General features: G+C 36.0%; 1 protein-coding gene across 1 annotated transcript in view; it reads right to left on the bottom strand.

The window, feature by feature from the left end:
• LOC116174694 (protein scabrous) overlaps nucleotides 1-22,510 on the bottom strand; it is a 41,204-nt gene extending 18,694 nt beyond the window's left edge. Inside the window, exons 1-2 of the mRNA XM_031492652.1 lie at nucleotides 22,245-22,510; nucleotides 7,753-8,119 (exon numbers count right to left, since the gene is read on the bottom strand). Coding sequence (XP_031348512.1) covers nucleotides 7,753-8,119; nucleotides 22,245-22,480 — 603 coding nt within the window. The 5' untranslated portion in view covers nucleotides 22,481-22,510. The remainder of the gene's footprint in view (nucleotides 1-7,752; nucleotides 8,120-22,244) is intronic.
• Between the last annotated feature and the right edge of the window lie 1,080 nt (nucleotides 22,511-23,590).

Raw genomic sequence — 23,590 nt, 5'->3', positions numbered from 1 at the left:
CAATCGTCCTTGAAAATCGGTAATTGTCCTGAAATTTCTACAAAATCCGGCGAATTCACTTTGGCGAATAATTACAGAGGTTGATACTCTTCAACCATGCAACTGAGTGTTACGTAACGCATACATAATGAAAGTTTACAGTTTACGTAAACGTAAATCTACGAAACGCGATTAGTACGCAAATTTAACTCTCCTTATAGCAAATTGCTTTTAGTAGTACTTGTAAATTAATTTTATGTTTTAAGTAGATTCACAATAAACGCCGGCTGTAAAAAATTAAACGAAAAGTACAGCCCTCGGGGAGTAAGTACCATCTACACAGGTTGTTGGAAAATCGATGTGTCTTGTTGGAACACAAGCAACTTGTATTTTGCAAAATGGCTCTCATTATGTTATAGATTGTGCACAATTTAGTTCGGATGTCACTTTGTAACATTACATATTTTCTTCAAAAAAAAAAGTACTGGTTCTGTCATATAATAAGAACGGATATGCAACATTTATTAATTATACATGTGTATATGCTCACATCGGATGAACGGACATACAAACATACTACCTAATTAATGAACCCGTGTACGGTTGCTGTAAATAAACACTGGCTGTTGTCCGTTAGTTTAGTATAATGTTGAACGAATCATTTTGTAATAACGGTAAGGAGAATCGGTTTAGGATCGTAACCATTTCGGAACATCCTGTAGGTGTCAAAATCGGATTTTTTAATAAAATGTTAAATTAATGTTAAATTGTAGAAGAGAAACATTTCAATCAAACGATTTGTATATTTAATTGCAATTGCCTTATTTTCTAAACCGACAGTTGAACTGAATGGAGATATATAACGTACCGAAATTAATTAGAAACTCTGTTTATTTTGGTTTGGGGGGCCCCCCTTTTAGACAACGAAATTTGATGGCCGTCTGGCACACCTTCAAGACATAGGCTACCTACTGCAAAAAATTCCAGGACTCTAGGACCATTCCCCTAGAAGTATTTCGCAACGGCAGAAGTGGGTCCGGACGAACGGACGGACGAAACGCAAACAATAGCACATTTTTTTCATTCTTAAACAATGCGTTAAAAATTAAATTGTTTTTCGTTACTCATTCATTTTTTGAAATAAACTCAACCAAATGCTGCCTTATTACGGGAAATAAAATGTTAAACAACTTTTATATATAACATTTTTGTATACATTCGATATTATAGCGATATATACAATATTCCATACGTAATGGGCACCCTGTATGTGCTCATCTTGACTGTAATGTGTTTACTCTGGTGAGAAATAGAAGCATTTACATCAGAAAAAAAGATGTAATAGTTAGATACACTGTGTCCAAGATAAGGAAGTATATCATGAGGATCTCGGAAACCATAGAAGACACACGATGTTCAAACGAAGAAAAGTTAGAAAAGTTGCGAAATTAAAGAGTTAGAAATCATGCTTTAAAGAAAACCAGAGAATTTTGATTACTTCCGAAGATATGTCAGAACAAGTACAAATTGTGCACAACCCTTGTGCAGGTAAAGCGCATTTTTTTAAAACACCCCTACGTAATTTCTTCCATAAATAAGAAAGTTGGCACTGCTCATGCGCAAAACCAAATTTGGAAAATGGCGCTACATTTACTTTTATTCCAAGTGGCTATGTATCAAATTTCATTTAAGTCCCTCCATAAATAAGAAAGTTGGCACTGCGCATGTGCAAAACCAAATTTTGAAACTGGTGTTAAATTTTCCTTTATTCCAAGTGGCTATGTAAAACTGTGGTTAGTATAAATTAATTCCTTTCGTTGAGACCTTTCATTAGAGTACCATGAAGGATAAAACCAGTTCCACTAGTCCCCCCTTTCCCCCTCCACCCCGTACTTTGATAAGAGGACAGAAAGAAGGGCAGTAGTTTGTAGAAAACTGTTCCTTTCTTTGAGACCTTTAATTAGAATACAATGAGAGATAAAATTAGTTTTTAACGTCGTGAAATTCACAAAACCTCAAAGGATTTAAAATGTGTACACTGCAATCGTTCATCCGATTTCGATGAAACCTTGTGGAATGGCTACACCGTTCGCATAGTTATAGCACACACTCCGTCTCCGTGGATCTCTCCTAATTGAGTTTCGAATAATCTTTTTTTTTGTATCACTAGCGGAGTTTTGAAATTTTCATTGAATTGTGCGCAATAAAATTTGAATTTGTTTCTATTGTGATGTTTCGCCGTAAGTAGATTCAAGTTATCCGGTGGAATTTGTTTCTGAAATAATGAACTTTTGCTTGTTTAGAATTTTTAAAATGGCAGTTAGTTGTTCGTATGAGAAACATAGCAGTTAATGTGGCGCCGAACGTGGGGCATATCGCAATGTGCTATTGATGTTGGGTTACAAACTGCAGTTTGTCGCTGTCGCCGTCGCCTCTCTAAGTCGAGGATCTCACCATCGTTCATACTTTCTCGCTAATTTTACCTTAACGGGGAATAGTATGTACGTTTTTACATAATTGAAAACGCCTCCTTATTCGTGGAGAGCAGATCAATTAAAAGATAAAAAATATTATGCAAACAAGCTGTTTAAACGCATTTATTTTACCTAGGCGATTCTTTGGGTATTTTCGCAGATCGCTACGATAACTTTTTTAATTCGCCTTTCACGTAAATTGAACGAATTTGAGCCATTACGATGCAAATTATAACGTACGTCCTTCACAGTTGAAAATCCGGTCAACGAATCTAAACTTCTTGGAAGCGAGGTGTAATGAATGAAATTAATTAGCACAAAAGCCGGTGCTCCTGCAGAACGGATGATGGATATTTTTTTCAATTACGAACAGATGCAAGAGACCAAGGACGGTCGAAATAACAAATAACTGGCTGACATTAAAGGCAATTAAATCATTTTTTACCCCTATATATTATAACAAAGGTAATTGCGAAATAATTAACGGCGGGATGTTGCAGAAGTTTTTCCAGTTTGTTATTACAAATTACAATTAGCGAGTTTTCAGATTTATTAACGTCGTTACATTGTAGTACCAACATAGTTGTAGGGGAAATGAAAATCTTTCGATTAATGCAAGTTCATTGGATACTACTTTTCTTGGGCTTTTCTAAATCGAAATGTTTTTTTGTCGAGGCCGGAAACAAAGTGGAATGTCGCCCGAAGTAGAATAGTTGATCTCCGGCCACACTTTAAGATAATTTTTTTTTCGTTTCATATTTCCTCGCCCTTTTCGCTACACAAATACAATAAATTCGGGCCAATGTTATCATGACGGGATTAATTAATGTAGGGGGTGCTATTTGCATATTTACATACTCGGAGTTATGTTCACAAAGTGTTTTCAGGTTTATTATTCATAGATTCGAGGCTGTAATTGAGATAGATGGATGTACTTAATCAACCGGATTCATTCAAAGTATATTTACGTGATTAATGATTACGTACGATGTAATCATAAAAATTACCTCTGTAACCATAGTAAAGTGCTTTGAATTTAATCTGTTTATGTTGCGCTTTCAGTAGAATGGACGTAGGTACTTTACTAATACTAATAATAAGCTCACTGTTTAGGTTGTAGCCTATGGGCACTCAGGCCACTCTCCAATTCTCCCGTAATCCTCAGATCAACTTGTACTTTCATGATTCTAAAATATTAACAGTACTAGCTGTGCTTACGTCGTAGCATCGATTTCCATATTACAATGGATGTATCGGAATAAATCAGTGCTTTTTTTGAACAAAATGGAAGTGTTCGTTGATTTTCAAAAAAATATGTCAAATATGACTAATAAACCAGTGTACTTATAGGGGGAGTTAAGCAAACAAAATTGCAGAAAAAGATTTTTTTGCGCCTCCTTGTTCACCAGCATGGTTAAAGGTTTGGTACATTACGCGAAATCGGGTACGAAGCGTCTGCACTACGCGCATGTTTGTATGAAGTGAAGGGTATAAGATGCTTAAGATTTTTTTGGTGCCGGAAGCGCGATGACCGAGTGAAATTCTTTCCATCTTGCCTTGAAGTGCGTTTCCACGTCCTTGGACAAACCTATGAAGTCGTCCAGGTAGGTGAGGATAGTTACCCCGACTTATTCGGCCTTCGCGTGATCGACTAGGCATTGGAACGTGGCGGGGACGTTCCTTAATCCAACAGGCATCCTTTTGTACCGGTGAATTCACAGAGGAGATATGCAGGCGGTCTTGTCTCTCGAGGTGCGACTGCTATCTGCCGGTACCCGCATGACGAGTTTGGGGAATCTTATGGACTTGAAAATGGTTTCAAAAATGTAAGCAATTAATAGAGTTCAAGGAAAAGAAAGAATCAAACGAATGATAAGAATGTAAAAATGTTTAAAAAGCCAATCAAATCGAGGAAACTATAAAGAATATGAAGAAATGAAAAAAGTCTAAAGAACCTGAAGAATTGGAAAGAAATTCAAGGATTTCAAGTTTGAAGAAGCTTAAGAATCGCAGGTCTCCGAAGAAGTGGGAACTAAAATTAGAAGAAAGGAAAGAACCCGAAGAATGATAAGAATCTGAAAATTTTGAAAAAGTCATTCATCTTGAAGAAACTAAACAATATGAAGAAAGCCAAAAAATTACAGTCAAATAAAATTAAATATAAATCGAATGGTGATCGAAAAAACCTGAAACATTTAAAAAAACGGAAAAGATCTGAAGAATTGGAAAAAATTTAAAAAGCCAAAAAATGAATGCTTTTGCAGAATTTGATATTCGAGTAAGCTCAACAATCAGATATCTCCGAAGAAGTGGAAAATCTGACAAGTACAAAGAACAGGAAGAATCTGAAGAAAAACTGAAAAAGTGAAAAAGAGCAAGAATCGAAATATGAAAAACTGAAAAATGGGTAGAAATTAAGAATAATCTAAAAAATCTGGAACCTGAAAAATCAAAAAGCTTTGGGGAAAGCAACGATCCCGAAGAATCCCGGGAGTTTGTGAAATCTTATTGACTTGGCGGTTTCAAAAGTTTAAGAAAATTATAACAAAGAAAGAATGCGGAGAGTCATAAGAAACTAACTGAAAAAGCGTAGCAATTCGAGAAAAATAAGGAATCTGAAGAAATCGAAAAAATAAACATAAAATTAAATACAAAATTAATAATAAATATGATCTGAACTAGACTGTAAAAATCTAAAGAAAAGTGTTTTTGCAGAATTTAAACTTTGAAAAAGCTCAAGAATCGAATGTCTGCTTAGAAGCGAAGACGGTAAAGAATCTGAAAAATCAGAAGAACGTGAAAACAGGTATAAGAATCAGATTTGAACCATCCTATCCAAATTATTCGAAGGGTTCGAAGAAACAAACAAACTAAAGAATACGAAGAGGCTAAAAAAAATAAAGAGAAACTAAAGAAAATATGTAAGAATGGGAACGGCAAAAATTCTGAAGATACTCGAAGTGAAAATTGCATAGGGAAACTTTCTTTGCTAAATAAGAGCGAGCAACTGAAAGGGTTAAAAAACCACGATTTTATCATATCTCTGGTTAGTTCGAGAATAGACAAGGAATCTCCCACTATTCTAATATACTTGAAATCACGAATCTTTGTCCCTGCGTCATTGATTTGTGAATCAATTTCAGACAAGTTTTTTATCGATTTCGCATACTTGACAGATATTACAGTGTTTTAGCGTATGTCTGAAATTGATTCACAAATCAATGACGCAGGGACAAAGATTCGTGATTTCAAGTATACCTTACATTTAGTGAATTACGAACGTCGATAAACCCGTAAAAATAACTATAAATTATCTTGAGGCTTGCAGTTGCAGGTCAATTGTCCAGAAGTAAAACAAGAGATTGTGAAAAATTTTCTCGTTATCAAAAAAATACGCGAATGGTCAAAGCGTCTTCTTTGTCGACTCTTCGTAAAGTGAAATTGTAGGTATTCAAGGCTTTCGTCATAATCTGATGTTTGCCAGTGGAAAATTGTACCTCAATACAAAATCGTTGCTGATGTTTGGTGGCCTTGGCTGCACGTCATCCATCAATTTCCAGAGTCATCGTAATATATACTTTTTTCGTCCTTGATACATAAATGACTATTATTTTCACGTTCGCAGCTGTGTGAATGGCCGTTTACACCGTCAATTTTAAACAATGTTTACAATTAATTATGGTATGGATGTCCGTGGTCATAACTGTCGTAACAATCGTTGCTATAGATTCTACGCTGTGATTAATTTTAAACACTGTTTTAAGTAACCTTACTATTTCTAATTTGTAATGAATGCCAAACACTATGTTTAAAAAGGCGTTCAGGTGATAAAGAATTCAACTAAAAATTTCAGTGTGCCAAGGTTTGAGAAATCATCTACTCCCATTTAGGGATTGTCGATCTGCATGTGTGACATTCTGAATTTTATCACGTCGTTTACGCTGTGACGTGCGACAAATGTTGTGCATCGTAATCTGGCACTATTCGTGTAGGTAACCGTATTCCTACTTCTAGTTTGGAAAATGCGAGTATATTTCACCTATCCTCCATGGAGCGATTCCAGATATGGCCGGGACTAAACTAAGTGGTTCCTAACACCCTTAAACCCGTAAAGCATGTACAAACAGGTATAAAAACTGGGAAATATTATAATCATTTTGTACCCTCGCTCGGATCAGAGAGAGTATGTTACATAAAATGAAAATATTCATTAGAGTGTGCAAATGAGCTTAGGACATAACATGTGTTCCACTTCTGCGTTCAACAAGCTTCTAAAGGGCGGAAAACAATTTACAGACAATTAGAAGGTTGACCAAGCCGATTTAAAACAACATTAAATTACGGTAATTCACCGTTAATTCTAAGGGAATTTTTGTTGTGAGCGATATATGTGGTACCTATAGACATCACAGTAACGTCACAAAGATATGCACAAAAGCTCTCTTTTAGCAAACTGAAAAGAAAAGATCAATTTTTGTTCCGCCGGCAGTCAGTTCCAGATCCTACAACTGTTCCGAATTTTGTATGTAGGTAGCATAAATGTGTCAACTTCAGAAATGATTGACGGACTAAAAATATTCCGGGAATAATCAATTACTGCGTAATGCCGAAAATAAAGCGGGTGGAGCTTTGTCGAACCACACACGTACTTTATTCCCGCCTACCTGTCAAAACAGTGACACCGAATAAAAGAAACATTGGACATGTTTCCAAACGAGAGTCAAGTGTAAAACCGTTATCATTTCGCAAAAAATGCGAGAGGAAAGGGCGTCTTAGAGCATTATCCCATTACGTTTCGGCTCGATAAATCCAGTCTGAAATTGGGGCGCTTTATTAGAAATAAAGTGCTCGAAAAATCAACGACGTTTGCTTTGAACTATTTATTTTGAAAGTTTCCCCAAAGGTTAAGTAATGCACTCTACAAAGTTAATTACTTAATTAGTCGAGCTCTGGAAGTTTTCAATCTAAGAAGTTTTGAGAACGGTGGTGAATACGAAGGGGTTCGTGATTTGAATGTGGATTCTATTCCGTAATTAAATATCGTTAGTTAATCTGAATGTTTATCAGAGTTTTTTCACGACATTCTTATATTTCCTTAATTAAACGCGCATACGTTAGGGAAACGAGCGAGGGTGGGAAAAAGTGTGTACCTATGCATGTTTCAATTAAAATGAAACTTTTGAAAGCTTTTAAAGGTAGACCTTACGAGATTTACATTTGATTAGTACGCCCCGGCACATCAGTATGGAAAACTTTTTAATCAGCTCGCAATCCAAATTTTCAACAAGAAAAAAGTTACCTGATTTTTCGTTTTTCCACACATAACGGCGGTCGCTCTCGAATGATCCCTTAACGAAGCGAGATCTTCTCTAACTTCCAGCAATTCGGATTCATATTTGATGTTCTTGCTTCTGGAAATCTCGAGTTCCTTGTTCAAATTGGAGACGTCAGTCCTGAGTAGCGTCAATTCACCGTAGACTTCTTCGCGATTCTGTAGCATTACCGTCGAGTTAAGTGTTGTCTGAATTTCTGATACTTCCATTTTCAATTCGGTTACTGCATTAGACAGCCACTTCACAGTTAAATGTTCGTTCTTCTCCTTCGTCGCGTATTTGTGATTGGGGACCTTGTGCACATTTCCATTTCGCAACTCTTCAAGTTCTAATCTGAAATTAATATAAAAGCTTTTAGTTATTTAATACCCTCACACGCACATGAAAAATTACATTAATAAAGCGTAATCATACATTCGTGAGTTTCGAGACTAATTTGTGATATTATCTGAAGGGTGTCGTAGGGCCGACAGTTGATTATGAACGGCGAGGAGAAAAAACGAACCGTTTATCAAAACGCAACTTCCGCCGAAGGATTGAGTTCACTGCATAATTGTACAGGGTTCGCGAATAACAAACTTTAATCCCCCAAAGCAGCAACACAAGCAGATCGATAGCAGCTCTTTACATCAGCTATCAAAATTTTGAAAGGATTTAGAATGTTTGCCTGTGGTAATGTGTAACGTGTGAGGAAATGTTTGAGTTTGTGTGTAGCCTGTAATTTCACTACTGCTATTTCAGCGCTTTTGTTTTGTTTCCCGAAGTACCTAATTCCACCGAATTTGCTTGAATAGTTACACTGTGGAACGTAATGAATTTAGCATCCGTTCCATTAGCATGAGCTGCAAGCTGAAATTTTTCCAACAGTAATTTGCTCTAACAAATATAAAGAAAAGGTGATTCTCGTGTACTCAGCTAGAAAGCAGGAACCTGCACTTTACGTCTTGGAAAATGTTCTAAAAGAAATAAACCTGAAGACAAGAGGGATGCATCATGGAGGTTCTAACCCCTTACCTTGTTTTATTTGGAAAAAAAAGTTAGGTTTGGTTCTACATACCACTCAATTTTTGTACACTTTTTATGTTACACCCTGTATAATATTTTTTAAAATATCATGCTTTAGTAACATATGAAGTCTGTTTTTCACGGAATACTCGACATTTTCGAAAGATAACCGAATCACATGCCAATTTTCAGAATTATCCAGCTATTTTTGCATGGCAGGCTATAAAGATTTGAAAGTATCTTAAGGTTCTTGAAAACCCTTGATGACACAAACCCTACAGTTATGCAACATATCTTACAGCACGACAATGCCCTTTATACAGTGACCGTAACAAGTCCATCGACTTCGACAGTTCTGTTCAATCGCCGAAATAAGGATTTTTCTTGGAAGATACCCTGTGTCCAATATAAGGATGTCTATCATGGAGATTTCGAAAACCATAGAAGATACGAAGAGACTCAAATTAGGAAAAACCGAAATTTTCCGATTTTTTTCTGATGTTCTGTTCTGTTGTATGAGAGAAATTCAATACGTTTCGTTTCGGAGATATCATTTGCTCATAAACATATTTTTTCTGAAAATCATAGTTATCTTAGACAATTAAAAACAAAGCATTTCCTGTCATATGTAATAAATTATAATTAGCATCTTTGCGTGTGTTTTGTGCGTATCAAAATGGGTGATAGCGACAATTCAGATACCCAAAATGAAATTTTGGAAGCTGCAAGCGTTGCGACCCTAAGTCATATAGGTATGATATAAGAGCAGGCGTTTGAGAGTAAAAGTACAATCGCAACTTCCTCCGCTGCACAAGATTTTAATAATGTCAAATGCAATAGGTCCTTCGTAACTGTGGCTTGCAAGACCTTATAGTTAACATGCTGTACAATTATTAGAAACCTGATTACCTACTTTGATGGTAGGTATAGGTAGCTACTTGTGTTTTCGGTTAATTGCTGGTGATTCTTCGTATAAAGCCGGGCTCAGACGACTCGTGTACTTGGCGAATACACAATTATTTGCGTACTTAGGAAGTATACGAGCTTGGCGAGTTGCGATGGCAAGCAGGGCACTCACACGACGTGTACATTGTACAAGTACGCGAGGGCGAATATTTGGGGCGAACATTGGTAACACTTGTATCCTTTTCCAGCCATCATTAACTGCATTTCGATTTTTATGGTCTTTGTGTTTAGCCATCCAAATGACCGGCTCATTTTATAAAAAACAAGAAATTCCAACACAATCTCATTTGTCCACTCCATTTCAATAAAAAAAGAAAAAAAACAAAAAAAAACGTCTGTACGCTTCCGTCTTTAACTGAAAACTAAATTAATAATCGCACTAAAAGCAAATTATTTGTGCATTCCGTTTGAGCGCCTCTACAAGTATAGATAAGTATGTACTTGGCAAGTGTGCGAATAATCGTGATCCCTTTGACTCGGACCAATTTTACCGACAAGAAATGGAAAACTAACGAGTGACAATTAATTGTACAAGTAACCCACTCACACGACATGCCAAGTATACGAAAGTAACGATTATTCGCCAAGTACACGAGTCGTCTGAGCCCGGCTTAATAATGTAAGCAATAACATCTTCCTCATGTTTTTGTTCTACACTTCAAAAAGGTCTGCAAGCAGCAAAGATTGAAACGTCAAACTATAATTTTAAATGTGAAGATTGTGATTATGCAAAATAGTGTGAAACATTCCTACAAGTCCGAAAATGAAAAAAACGCACGTGATGGCCCAATCCTTGATGGGGCTACACCAGATAGACGCTTTGTATCAAACAGATTACTGTTTCTCACACATCAGTTTCAAATAAGTACAGTTTGACAGATGTGTACAATAAAGTAAAGTTTGACAGAAGCGTACAATAAAGTGAAACTTTATGGCCGCAAAAGCGACCATAAAATCAACGCTTTTGTGATGATAGCCTAAAAATGTATTATTACCACGAAAACGTTGTGGTCCAGGGTGCAAAATGTTCATTGAGTCTACATTTGAGGTGATTGGTTGCAATAAAACGCAAGTTTATTAACCAAAATGTGCATCTATCTTGTTTATATTGGGCAATAATAAGATTACACTTTAAACGGCAACCGATAAAAAGTTTAAAGGCAGTTAATTAGTGATTGCGCTAGCTGTTAAAACTGTAAAATTAGCATTTTCATGTTGCGGAACATTGGTAAATAATTTTAGTGAATAAACAAAATTTCAACTAGTAGTAAATTTCGAGAAACCTCAGCTCTGTTTGTTTCTGATTTGAGCAGTTAACCGTCTCTCAATAAACACTTTCAACGAGCAGTCAAATATACCAGGGTTTAATGTATTGCACAAAGCGTTCTACCATTCAATTTTCCGAGCTTCTGCTACCTTTCAAAAGGAGAAAATCGACTGTAATTTTGAGAAAACCTCGATTGATCGATAAATGTAGGTTATTTGAATTTTTTTGCAATGTATAAAAACAGACTCGATCATTTTGAGGATTCTGTATTAAAAAATTATGCTCAAAGTCAATTTAATATTCCTGCAGAGGTTGACCCACGGAATTTTATTTTGTGAACAGATTTCTATATTTTTTATGAATGATAAGCGAACCCAAACCAAAGATTTTGGTGATTTTTTCTCAATAATTGTGGAGTTGAATTTTCAGTTCAATGATATGATTCTTTTGTGTGGGTTAAATCTTATTTAGTGGACAAGATAATGCATTTAAAAGCCTTTTATAAAATAATAATTTTTGCCACATGTTGTTGCAATACCTGAATTACCCGTACACCCATTTCAATAGGATTAGCTCGTTTTAAAACGAGTTCGGACGGACGGGTAAACGGACGGACAACATTACAACACTATCGAGGATTTGAGGATCCTTGATAATATACTTGTTTTGACATACGGATGAACTTTTTGGTCTCCGACCAAACGTCATCCAAAATCGAAAAATCATAAATTATGAGTAATTCATTCCATATCTAGTGGTTCGTATCATTTCAAATTCACGTTCAGGTAGGAATCGTAAGAGTTGGTGGGCTAAATCCGACTGGCGGTTCATCTTCAACAGTTCAATTTAGTTAGTTGGTGCTCATGCATTTTTCTGTAAAAAAAAAGGGTTTTTTTTAATGTAGGGGCTACCATATTTTAATTTGCCTACAGGTTTTTCTAAAACAAGCTTCAATCTTCCACAATTTTGTGCCAATGGTTAGTTTATTTATTTTTGCCTTTATTTTTGAGTGGACGGGGTTTCAGCCTCTACTCTACCAAACAAACCCACTATATACAGTGTGTCCGAGATCGGGTGGGATTGCATGGGTAACTTTGTTATTATTAAGGATAGAGAATTGGTTAAATGGGCAATGTTTTGCAGTTTTAGATGCTTATTTAAAATTTCGCTTTTGGAAATTCAAAATGTCGCATAGGTTCGACGTAAATTCAAAAAAACTAAAATTGGTCATTTCCTTGAATGTCTTATATCATCGAAAGTATAAGAGATATAAAAAAAGTTTTATATAAAAGTTACTGTCTTTGATACGTTTAATTTAGAATTGATGTAAAAAAATTCAAGATGGCTACTTTTGAGGAACATTTACCAACTTCCTAAAGTTAAATAGGCGCCATATTGGATTTTTAGATTACTTGATAGATTACCATTGATGCATTGTCCCAGGTCACATTTTGTAGGTGGTTTATCCGCAAGAATATCGAAACTAACAGTTTTACCAAGGAGAGTATATGGACAGATGAATCTTATTTTTCTAACTGCGAAGTGTTCAAATCGACATTATGAACACTACTCGTCACAGGAAAACCTACATGTTGTAGTTTCACACCAAAATCAAGTAATATTTTTTTAAATTAATGTATTTTATGGCATAATGAGAAGTCATGTAATGGGACCGGTAATCTTCGATGGATCTTTAACTGCTCACCATTATTTACAAATTCTCCAATAAACTTCCTCAAAGGATTTTTCTCGACAACGTGTGTTTCGAAGGAAGGGTTAGTTTATGCTACCTACCAACAAACTGGCTGCTCAGGTCACAATTCACGAATTATGTACAGTACATTAAATTATAAAAGTAAGTACTTAATTAAAAAATAAAAGTGAAGTGGAAGTAGCTACCACTACAATAATAATAATAATAATCATCAATGGCAACACGTTGCCTAAACTAAACTGTCTTGAAGTGTGTTTCACTAATAATGACCAGTATTTTAAACATCTGGTGCAATTATTTTCTTTGTTTTGTTGCCTCGAATAGATTTTGTTTTGTTTTTTTTTTATTCGTCACAGACTACTTGATTAAAATACAAAAACCGTTAATATAACTGGTATCTTATTTTCAATCTTATGTTATAATAGCTCGCTGAAAAGAGAATTTAAAAATCTATCAAGTAATCTAAAAATCCAATATGGCGCCCATTTAACTTTAGGAAGTTGGTAAATGTTCCTCAAAAGTGGCCATCTTTGAATTTCTTTTTAACATCAATTCTAAATTAAGCGTATCAAAGACAGTCACTTTTATATAAAACTTTTTTTATATCTCTTATACTTTCGATGATATAAGACATTCAAGGAAATGACCAATTTTAGTTTTTATGAATTTACGTCGAACCTATGCGACATTTTGAATTTCCATAAGGAAATTTTAAATAAGCATCCAAAACTGCAAAACATTGCCCATTTAACCAATTCTCTATCTTTAATAATAACAAAGTTACCCATGCAATCTCACCCGATTTGGGACACACTGTATATATTATCCTTAGTACCGCAGTCCAGATTCAGCCACACGGGCAGGTTCTCCCTTAGTGCGGAACACCCAACACCAGTGCTCAATCTGTACTCTGTTAAAACAAGTTTTGTTCGAGCTAATTTCACGACTTCGGAGCTCTAATTTGTACCCAATTATTTACCAAATCTGTCCAAGAAACACGCGTGTTAATTTTTGATTTTTCTGAACCTAGCTCAAATTTGTCCCAATTTTAAGCCCACTTCTTAATAATTGAAGGTTGAGCTTCAAACGTCACGACTTTCCTACCAAGCTCTACTTTGGGCGAACTTTTGTAAGTCGTGAGTACTGAACGAATTAGTATCATATCAGTCTGTGTGAAAAAATTTTTATTGGGTAAATGGGGTGGGTAAAATTAAAACATTACTTTTGTTTTTGCCTTTAGTTTATAGTGAGAGAAATTTGATTACGTGTTTTATTTATTTACAACTAATTAACAATAAATTTATAACTTGAAATGAATTGATTTATAACAGCTAAGCATTATTTTCACATATGCACAATTTATAACAGCGCAACTATTTATTATTTCACCGTTGAACTGTCCTAAAATGCAATTAAATTTGCTTATATAGCAAACGCGAGTATTCTCGAATGCTTCCGAGTATTCTGGAATGTTCTCGAACAAACACGTGATATTTTCCGGAAAGATTGCGTCACATCAGCCTTCATTCTTTATCATCAATGACTAATCTTTCACGTTGCTTCGAGGTTTAACGGGATTTCTGGAATAGTCAGTAATATAACTATGCAACCACAAACAATCATTCCTGACGTGGGATTCGAGCCCGTAATAATTTGTATTATTGTTCCAGTTTATGTTTAAAGTTTAGAGGGAGGGTGGAATTCCTTCTAATCTCTTAGGCGAGAGTCAATCTCAAATCTATATTGCGAAATCTCACTTCAATTACATTACCGAAGAGGAAAATACAGAAAATCGATTTTTTTTTCCTATCTGAATTTGTCGACCGTATTATAGGGAATTGTAAAGAGACTCTTTTATTGACCCTCCATGGCGCTGGCTCTAATATTTACGATACACATCGCTATCTTTGGATTTCTGATTTGAAAGGTTTTTTTCGAGACACTAAAAATTCGTGAAAGATTCAGGTATTTTACTATAAACCCCCATACGTAGTGATGCATATTTGAAAAACGGCAGGATTTTCTCCTTGAAGATTACAATTTCATATCAAATCTCTCACATGAAAAAGTCTCGGATCCACTTCTGTATGAATATAATAGTAAAATATAAAATCCTCGTGTTAATGGAACGTGGTACATGAGTCGATGAATCCTTGCTTTAGAAACAACCCGGGACACAATAACCCACTTCAAACGCCCTTTAAAAGGTAAAATGGTGTATAATGATAATGCAGGAGAAAAGTCGTTCGTGTACAAAGCGTCCTTTCGTACTCCACATTTGAAAAACTCTCGTGGCTTTCACATCAACTTTTTAATCACATTTAATTGCCTCTTGTTTCGAGGGCTGCGTTTTCCGGAATGCACTCAGATTTAGCGAGGGAGGTAGGTAAATCGCGCGATGCCACGCAAATTTTAGGCGTAGCTCTCCGGAATCAAAAACCTGCACTCTTCGGTATCTAACCTCATTTATTATCCTTAAACACGTTTCCGTGTCGTTTTCGATTTAATTTGTCTCTTCTTTTTTTTGGAAATTTATAGCGGCCGCGATAAATGGCCACGTTTTCAATGAAACACGTGTTGCGTAGGCACATCATTTTTTCATACGATGTCGTTAGTTAAAGACCGGCGGTAACGATCCGATTTTGGTAAATTTTATTCACCCTTTCGGCGTAATATGAAAGCGATCTATTACTTAGCGGAAAAACTCGCGAGATTTTCGTGTCGGAGAATCCCAAGGAATAATGCCATGCCATTGCAGCCGGTAATCGGCACCTTTAAAAGTGATTTATGATAGTATTTTTTTGTATATTGGGTATTGAAAACCCATTTAGTGTACACAAAGACGCTTGCTTTTACCCTCGTTAATTAATCTAACGCGCCCCTTCTAACCAAAGCATTGATCCTTAGCTTGGAAGGATAACTCATCCAGTCGAAGATTGTCGCTAATTGATTTCAGGTATCAAGATTGCGCCGGAGATTCCATTTTCCTTTAATTTCAGTTTCAGTTTTTCCTTTCAACAAGTTTAATAAAGTTAATGTCTGGCTTTGGCACGAGCACTTATAGAGTTTTCTGATGTTAATCTCCATTTTCCAAACGATATATGCGAAAATGTAAAAGTAGGTACCTATGTAGAATAATGTACCTAATGCGCTGACATCCACCAAATGCGTAAATTATCACGCAATTCCTTTAATTATTAATTCCAGAAAGGCACAAACATTAATTTACAGGACGGCGACGTAGGTGAATTACAACGAAACGAAGATGCTTTATTTGCGCTCCCCCCGAAACACAATTATTAACTTTTGTTGTCATTCGTATGGATCACAACATAATGAGAATAAAACTAGCACAAAGTAATATAGGGATCATTTCTGGAGCCTGCCAGTCGCTTTTAATGGTCATATTTCAAACTTGTAATACACAGAAAGTACATAAATTCGTCTTCGCGTGACATTCACTGCGTTCCTACCAGACTCAAATTAAAACTATCAAACGGAAGTAATATCAATTTACCTACCCATACGGCAGTGTACCTTAATGGAAAGGCAAACAAAACGTCCGCGTAACTTAATCGACAACCATTAATTTCGTTCATAATTTCGATACTTGGGCTCGCCATAACGTGCTCCCATTTTATACGGAAAAAAAAGGTGAGCAGTAAAAAGAAAACAATTTTATTTCAAAGCTAGATCAATTAGTCGTCAGTGCTTTGTGAGCCAGCTGCTTTTAGTATAAGCTGTTTACAAAGCAAAGAGAAAGGGAGGCGAACAAAGTTTATTGTGCTCAACTTTATGGAGAAGTACTTAACTCGACTTCAAAGTATCCCATCGATATATCGAAGTTCTTGACGAAAAAATTGATGATGCTGAAGTTTTGGCAGTAGAAACGCGCAACACTGCACTTTCGCATTTGACACAGCAAATTTATGGATGCGGTATGACAGTCAATAAAAGTTTGATGGGTTATAGGGTGAAATAGGCTTGTGTAACACCATAGAATCAACTAAACCTATTACAATTTAATTAGGCAAATCCTTTGATATCGATTTTAAATTAGGAATTGCGTTTTTATTCGTTTTTTTTATAATTAATTAATGTAGAACTTTTGGCTACATCGAGGGCTACATTAAAAAATACAAAAAGATCATTTGACTCATTGGCGAACAGGTGGCCAGTACCGTTAGGGAAGGAAAGACAATTGTAATATTCTTGGGCTGGGCCAAACTGCTTTATTATGACACTAAAAATATATGTTGGAGCGTATCGTTTCTAAGTACCGATAAATGAGCGACACAAACAAACATAGTACTAACTGAAAATCAAGAGCCAAAACAAGCATAAAATGTATTTGAAACTGCTGTTTTACAGCGAAAAATAAACACGCCTCGATCAGCAACCGGCGGCGGACCAATAATCACGTAAAAGTCTTGAACGCACTGCTTTTATCATTTTCAGCCTCCTACCACTATTTCTACCAACACTTTGCACGTATGCAGATTATTGTCTTCTTGTCAACTGATAAAAATTGTAAACGACAGAATGTAGAAATGCAATTTATCGACCTGAAAAATCCAAACAAAGGAAAACATCTGCACCTAAGCCCTTTATTATCTAAAATAAACAATATAGTACTTTGCCAAACAACTTTCCTGCCGTAGTGCACACACTATTTTCATTCTAAATACACTTACATTTAAAATGACCCCCGTATGCTTAGATCATATAAATATTCCATAGAAACAAATGTGTTTTAAAATTGGATTAATTTGTACTTGGTGACAAAATCGCACCGGTCACATTTTAAATCGTGGTCTTTACGACTGTTAGATGTTCTTTAAAACTGGATTTATGTTTGGTAATGAAAGGGCACTGGGCACACTTTAAATCCTTGGTGATATTGTATGTTAATAAATGTTTAGTAGATTTATCATTCTTTGCACTGGACACATTTTAAATTGTTTTTTAGAAGTTTGTGAACGTAGCCCTCAAACGATACATTTTGGGACTTTCGTATATTTGAGAAATATTCAACAAATCTATTTTAACAATGGTGGTGTCTAAATTATTGCCTATCGTTTTCCGAGCATGCATAGCCAGAAAACTGATGAGTTTAACTTCTAACTGTATGAACCGAAAGAACCATAAAAATCATCAAAACATTATCCGGTTCTCAGTAATTTTCTTAAGAGAAGGAACCAGGGAAGGAATTACGGTTTCAGTTGTGATTTGATTTCGGTACTGAAAAAACAAATGCTCCCGTTATGGTTCTCGCATTCTTTTCAGTCCGGTCCAGATCCCTGTTTTATACCAGCACAATAAATTAAAGAATTTCAAGCTTTTGTGATTTCGAAAACACCATCTGAAGTTGCTACTAAACTCCATAAGGGATGCATCGAATGAGAGACTCGCGATTTTACAAAATTATTGGATTCTAACACTGAATCGAGGTTCAGGTATTCATAAATAAATACAAATAAGTCAATGCGCTGTTACGAACTACCTCGCGCCAAAGCGACACACCACACACTCTCATGCGTCGATAAGTGTGGAGCATATGCTCTCATTGACCGTGCTCCTTTTAATTTCTGTCTCACGAGCAAACGCATAAATGACAGTATTCAGGACCCATTAACTACGAGAACGCGAACTGGTATTAGCGGCCGGCCCCACTGACAGAATAATAATAATAGTCTGCTTCTCACAAAACCAGCATTTAAGCACCATCTGCCCTTACTGTCAGCCGTAGTAACTAATTAAAAACCCACCTAAAATCAGAGTAATTTTCTGTGGAACACTTTACTAGCAGCTTGCGTAATTAGAAAACTTAATTCCATTTCCAATTGCAAATAATTGAGAGCCGAAAGCATAGTTTCGCGCGGCTTAATTTTCGTTAATAATAAAGAACATACTCAAATCTGTGACTCCTAATTTTAATTAATTAAGTCCGTCCCGGACCAACGCCCCGATCTGTTGCATTTATTTTATTCATATCAGACCATGGGCAGATTTACATAGGATTATAGTTACTTGCAAATATGATATTTCTAATTTAATTAATTTATCTTAATTGAAAAGAATTTTCCTTGTACTGAATTATTCCTATAGTGGATTCGCACTGAATATAATTAACGAATGCTTCTAACTGCATCTTTCCTCTATCAACGGATATGCTTGACTACTTCCCGAACGCTTTCTTTGCCAGTTAAATATCCATTAATGTGCAAGCGTGCTGGGTTTCTCAAATTTGATTTCTGTTCTGTTTTGAGAAGTATAATTACAGGTAGAAATTGTTCTCTTTCTCGTAGTAACCATCAATTTTTGAATTTCAGGTCACAATTTGCTATTATTTACATTTTGCATTATATTTTGATATCTGTATTTTGAAAGCATGGTGCTCCAAGCTACTGTTTTTTTTTGTGTACCATTATACCTAGTCATTGTTTCTTTATAATATACAGGTGGATATACTATTTTATTAAGTATTTGTTTATGTATTTGTGAGAGAGTAGATTGTCAATATCATGTTGCCCTGTATGACTAGTGACTACTAACCAATTATACCGCGGATAAAGTACCTAATACAGTTCCCCTGTTAGTCTCGTCTCCGCTGCCGGACGGTGTGTAAGCAATACGAGAAAGGGGGCCCTCTTCTGTATAGTTAAATGCCCAACATGTTTGTGTAATAATCGACTTTAACATGAATACTGCTTGTATTCTCACCTGCACTTTTCGTGTTAAATTAATAATTTGTTTACCTGCATTTGACTCAATTACCTGATCTTTTATGTTTGATTTGTGTATTGTGTATTTTTTTGCATGTTGTTGTCATAGTTGATGATTTATTTTTGTATTTGTCTGTGCTATGTCAGGTTTTTTATCCGTATTGATTTTTAGCGTAATTTTGAAAAAAAAAATGCTATTATATTCGTTATTATTATCCCTCTCTTATTTTTGGCCCTCAACAGGCATGCGCCCAATTACAGAGTGGCCCGCATAATGCTATTCTCAATTATGCAATTGCACGAGTTTTTCCCGGGAAACATCGGACACCCACTATGGCTAGCTGGCTGTCCGACTGAGATCTCAGTAATTACATTAGCTGGAGACTTTAATTTTATACAGTTCAGGCTATTTTATGACACAAACAAACGGTACGAACGATCGATCAGAAATTGGTGCACGATCCCTGTATTCTTCCAAACGAGTTTTTAATTGTAGGAAGATATTTGAAAATACGGTTCTTTGAACAAATTTTTGGGTTTAACTTAATACCTCGCTTGTGAACGACGATCAGAATATGTAAGAAAATGTTTACAGGTTCTGAAACGTATTTCCAAATATCTTCCTAAAATTAAAAACTCGAAATTTTACAGATTGTCAAGAAATTGTCCAGGAATCATCATCAAATTTCTAATCAAAGGGGAGATGTCTTTGATCTACCATTACTACATCGGTTAATTCCATCCGCCCGTGTTATAAAAATTAAAGAGCAAATTCAAATTTTGGGGCTTTTGAAGCGACACATTGTTCACCTTCAGTTTATTTGGAACAGATGTTTGTCTTAATACCCTCTACCACCCAATAGATCGAGCAATAGATACTAAATTAAGAAACCAGTTGGGGGGGGGGGGCGAATCTAAGAGAAAGATACGCTCTCTTCATCGCATGAATAATTTACATAAAAAATTTTAAGCATTTGCGTAGCCTATTATATATATGCTCTTTTAAGGTATTTATTTCTTTAGCGAGTTTTTTAATTTAAAAAATATTGCCCATCCGTCCGGGGCCCTTCTGCGGTTTTGAACGAGGTTTTGAACTACGTTGAGAGAAATTTTTACAAATGTGTGCCTCTAGTAGTGCCAAGTGAGTCTTTTGAAATTGCTACCTATACTACAGCCCTCCTCTCGTTATCGAGATTGGTGGGGGGGACTGGTTGTACGAGGTATGTCTATTAGTGTGAAAAAATTAGTGCGAATATCTGGAAATCAGGGTATCGGAGGAGACTATACCCACAGAGGGAGAATTCAATATTGTGGAGTTCTCTGGACTTTATTCCTCTTGTATTATATAAAGTGTATCTCGGCGTGTATTATTTGAATGTGTGTTAGACGACCTTTAAATGTTTATGTATAAACAGTATAACATTTGCATAATTTATGTCAAACCTTGTCTACATTTGCCTCTAATAGTGCTCAATAATTTACTGAGCTATCTTGGTTTGGAGCTCGGTTTGGAGAAATCTCTTGATCTGCACAATGCGCACAATTCATAATTATTGTGTCATTTACTGAAAATTAAAAATGGAAAAGTCAAGAGACCTGAAACGATTACACCACTCGATTAGTCGATTATATTACGAAGAGCCAGTTTTCGATCCAGTTTGAGATAAGTTCTATTGACTAATGAAACGCCTCTAAAACAATCTAATTTGCAAATTGATAGATTTCGGTCTCCTTCGACCTTCTAAAACCTCTAACAGAAAACGATAATATTTTGCCCATTCATAAATTTATATGGTGGCCAAGTACCGCAGTCGTCTTCAGCGAAGCGTTCTAATTATTCTAGTAAATACCACTTTCGGGTTTGAATCCGGAACGACCATGGAGCGTAAAAGCCGGGTTGGGTTTTAAGAAAAACGAAAATGCGACCCGCCTTTGTGCTACGTAAGATGAAACTCGAGAAAGAGATTAGATTTGCTCACAAATTCATTTGGCGCGCGTGCCAAATGTATTAAAAGATTCATTTGGTACATGCAACAATGAGCGATGCGATTCTTTTACAAATAAGGCAGCACCTAAGCTACTGATGAAGATACGAATATTTTATGAATAAGCGGAAGCGCTTCGTCCGACCTAGTTTCTTTTAATTCAGAAGTTTCGAAAATTTGCAGACTGAAGATGCAGGAAATTGTGGAACAATAGGGAAAACTCGGCGTGTGGCTATAGAAATGAAAGGAAAAACAAGATTAAACCATATAGAATGGCAAGGTAGAGTGTTCTATCGATTTGGGAATTTCTGTCGCTATAATTCCATTATATGAAAGCTCACAGCCAATAAAATAGCAAAAAGACGAAGGCTAATCACTTTTTAATTTGTGCCCTTAACTGCGCGAAAATGAAACCTTAAGTTTGTCAAAGGACGGGCCGAAAAAATTTAATTAAACGCGTGAAGTGTTATTGTCATCTCGGCGATTAAAAAGGAAAATCCGATACCGACTTGATAGACTTCCTGTGATCCAGCTTATAGGTCCGTAAACGATCCAGGAAAGCTTTGAATTAGATTGTTAAAACATTAGTTCTCCCAACTCAAATAAACACGAGCGAATTCAGGAAGATTTCACCTATGCGTGAACGAGATCAAAGTAATTATTTAACCTCCACTTCCCCGAGCGCTCAAAAATTTATCTTTTAATTAAAATGGCCCCTCGTATTTAGGGATCATATTGGATAAGAAAAATTTATGTACTAGGGCCGTCTTAATTTAAATACACAAAACTTGCTTACCTCAGTGCTCTTATCTCATCCTGAACATCACTAATTTCGGGACTCTTGAACAGTTTTCGCCTAAGACTATCCTCGATTATTTCAAGATCCTCCTTCCTACGGTCCAGAAGGGCCTTAACCTGTTTGCTGAGAATTTGCAGTTCCTCCTCGAATTCACTTTTTCCGTGCGTAAAATTTAAGCACAAGCTCACCACGAGCAACACGCTCAATCGAAACCACCCCCGTTTGCCGAACATGCTTGTCTGAAACGCCGGGTTATTACTGAATTTCGAAACGCTATCAAATTGCTTTATACGAGCGGTAGCCTGCACACGCAAGCGCCAGTTAGACCAGGTGGTTTACTTTAAGGTAGGTATACAAATTTCAATTCTGGTTTCTTTGTAACTGCCGTCGTCCACAAATATATAACGTTACCGAAGACTTTAGCGGTAGATTTCGATCAATTTTGGTTAACACAGCGCGAATGAAGTAGAGTGGTGGACCCTTCTTTCAAAAAAGAAAAGGTTCTGATGAATTTCTCCTACAAGGTAGACATATTTTCACCTGCTTGACAGATGTTTTTCAACTTGCATTCGTACGTAATCCGTATTATTTTATCGATTTTAGAAATAACCCTTCTAATTTTTTTACCTATTAACGCGAACGCGAAGCGAGAGTAATTATTCCACCCTATCTATCATAATGAAGGGTTCATATTTCGAATATTACAACGAAATTGTGCGTTTCCGTCAGAATTTATTTGAAAAATCGATGCGACAAAACGTTATAGGTGTATTTAACATATAAAAAGGATTCGCGCGCTTTAAGCGGTGAAAAGTTATTTGTTTGTAAATAGGCATCAAATCTAAAATGTATGTTTACACATCTTCATTGGGGGAAAATGTGTTTGAAGTTTTCTGTCAAAAGAAACTCGAGCATTTAGTAATAAGGCATTGTACACTTTTATCTTCCTCTAAAAAAAGGCAAAACGAAGAGATCGGTAGTTATGTTGGTCATTGGAAGCACTAAAATAAGTGGACATCCGTGAGATAGAATCGAATCAGTTCCCCAGAACTCGCACTAATTCTGTTTTTTTGGTCCAGATCAAGGTCATGCTTTCTGGAACTACGCTTTTCCTGTTGACCAATTATGGCCACTGAATCGCCTACACTTAGGGCAAATAAGTGACCATCGCCCACCTAACACTTTACACAAATTTGCAATCGAAAATGGTCACATACCTTTTACCAGTTTTTTAAGACCTGAATAGGTCATTAAAAATGACAAATTTACCTCTATCCGTGTGACGGCGATATCAACCATAGAGTCGTGCATTGCATTAATGCATCAGGAAGAAAGAATTTTTC

Source organism: Photinus pyralis, unplaced genomic scaffold, assembly GCF_008802855.1.
Source record: "Photinus pyralis isolate 1611_PpyrPB1 unplaced genomic scaffold, Ppyr1.3 Ppyr1.4_LG6, whole genome shotgun sequence".
Classification (NCBI taxonomy): domain Eukaryota; kingdom Metazoa; phylum Arthropoda; class Insecta; order Coleoptera; family Lampyridae; genus Photinus; species Photinus pyralis.
This window is presented reverse-complemented; position numbering and strand designations above follow the sequence as displayed.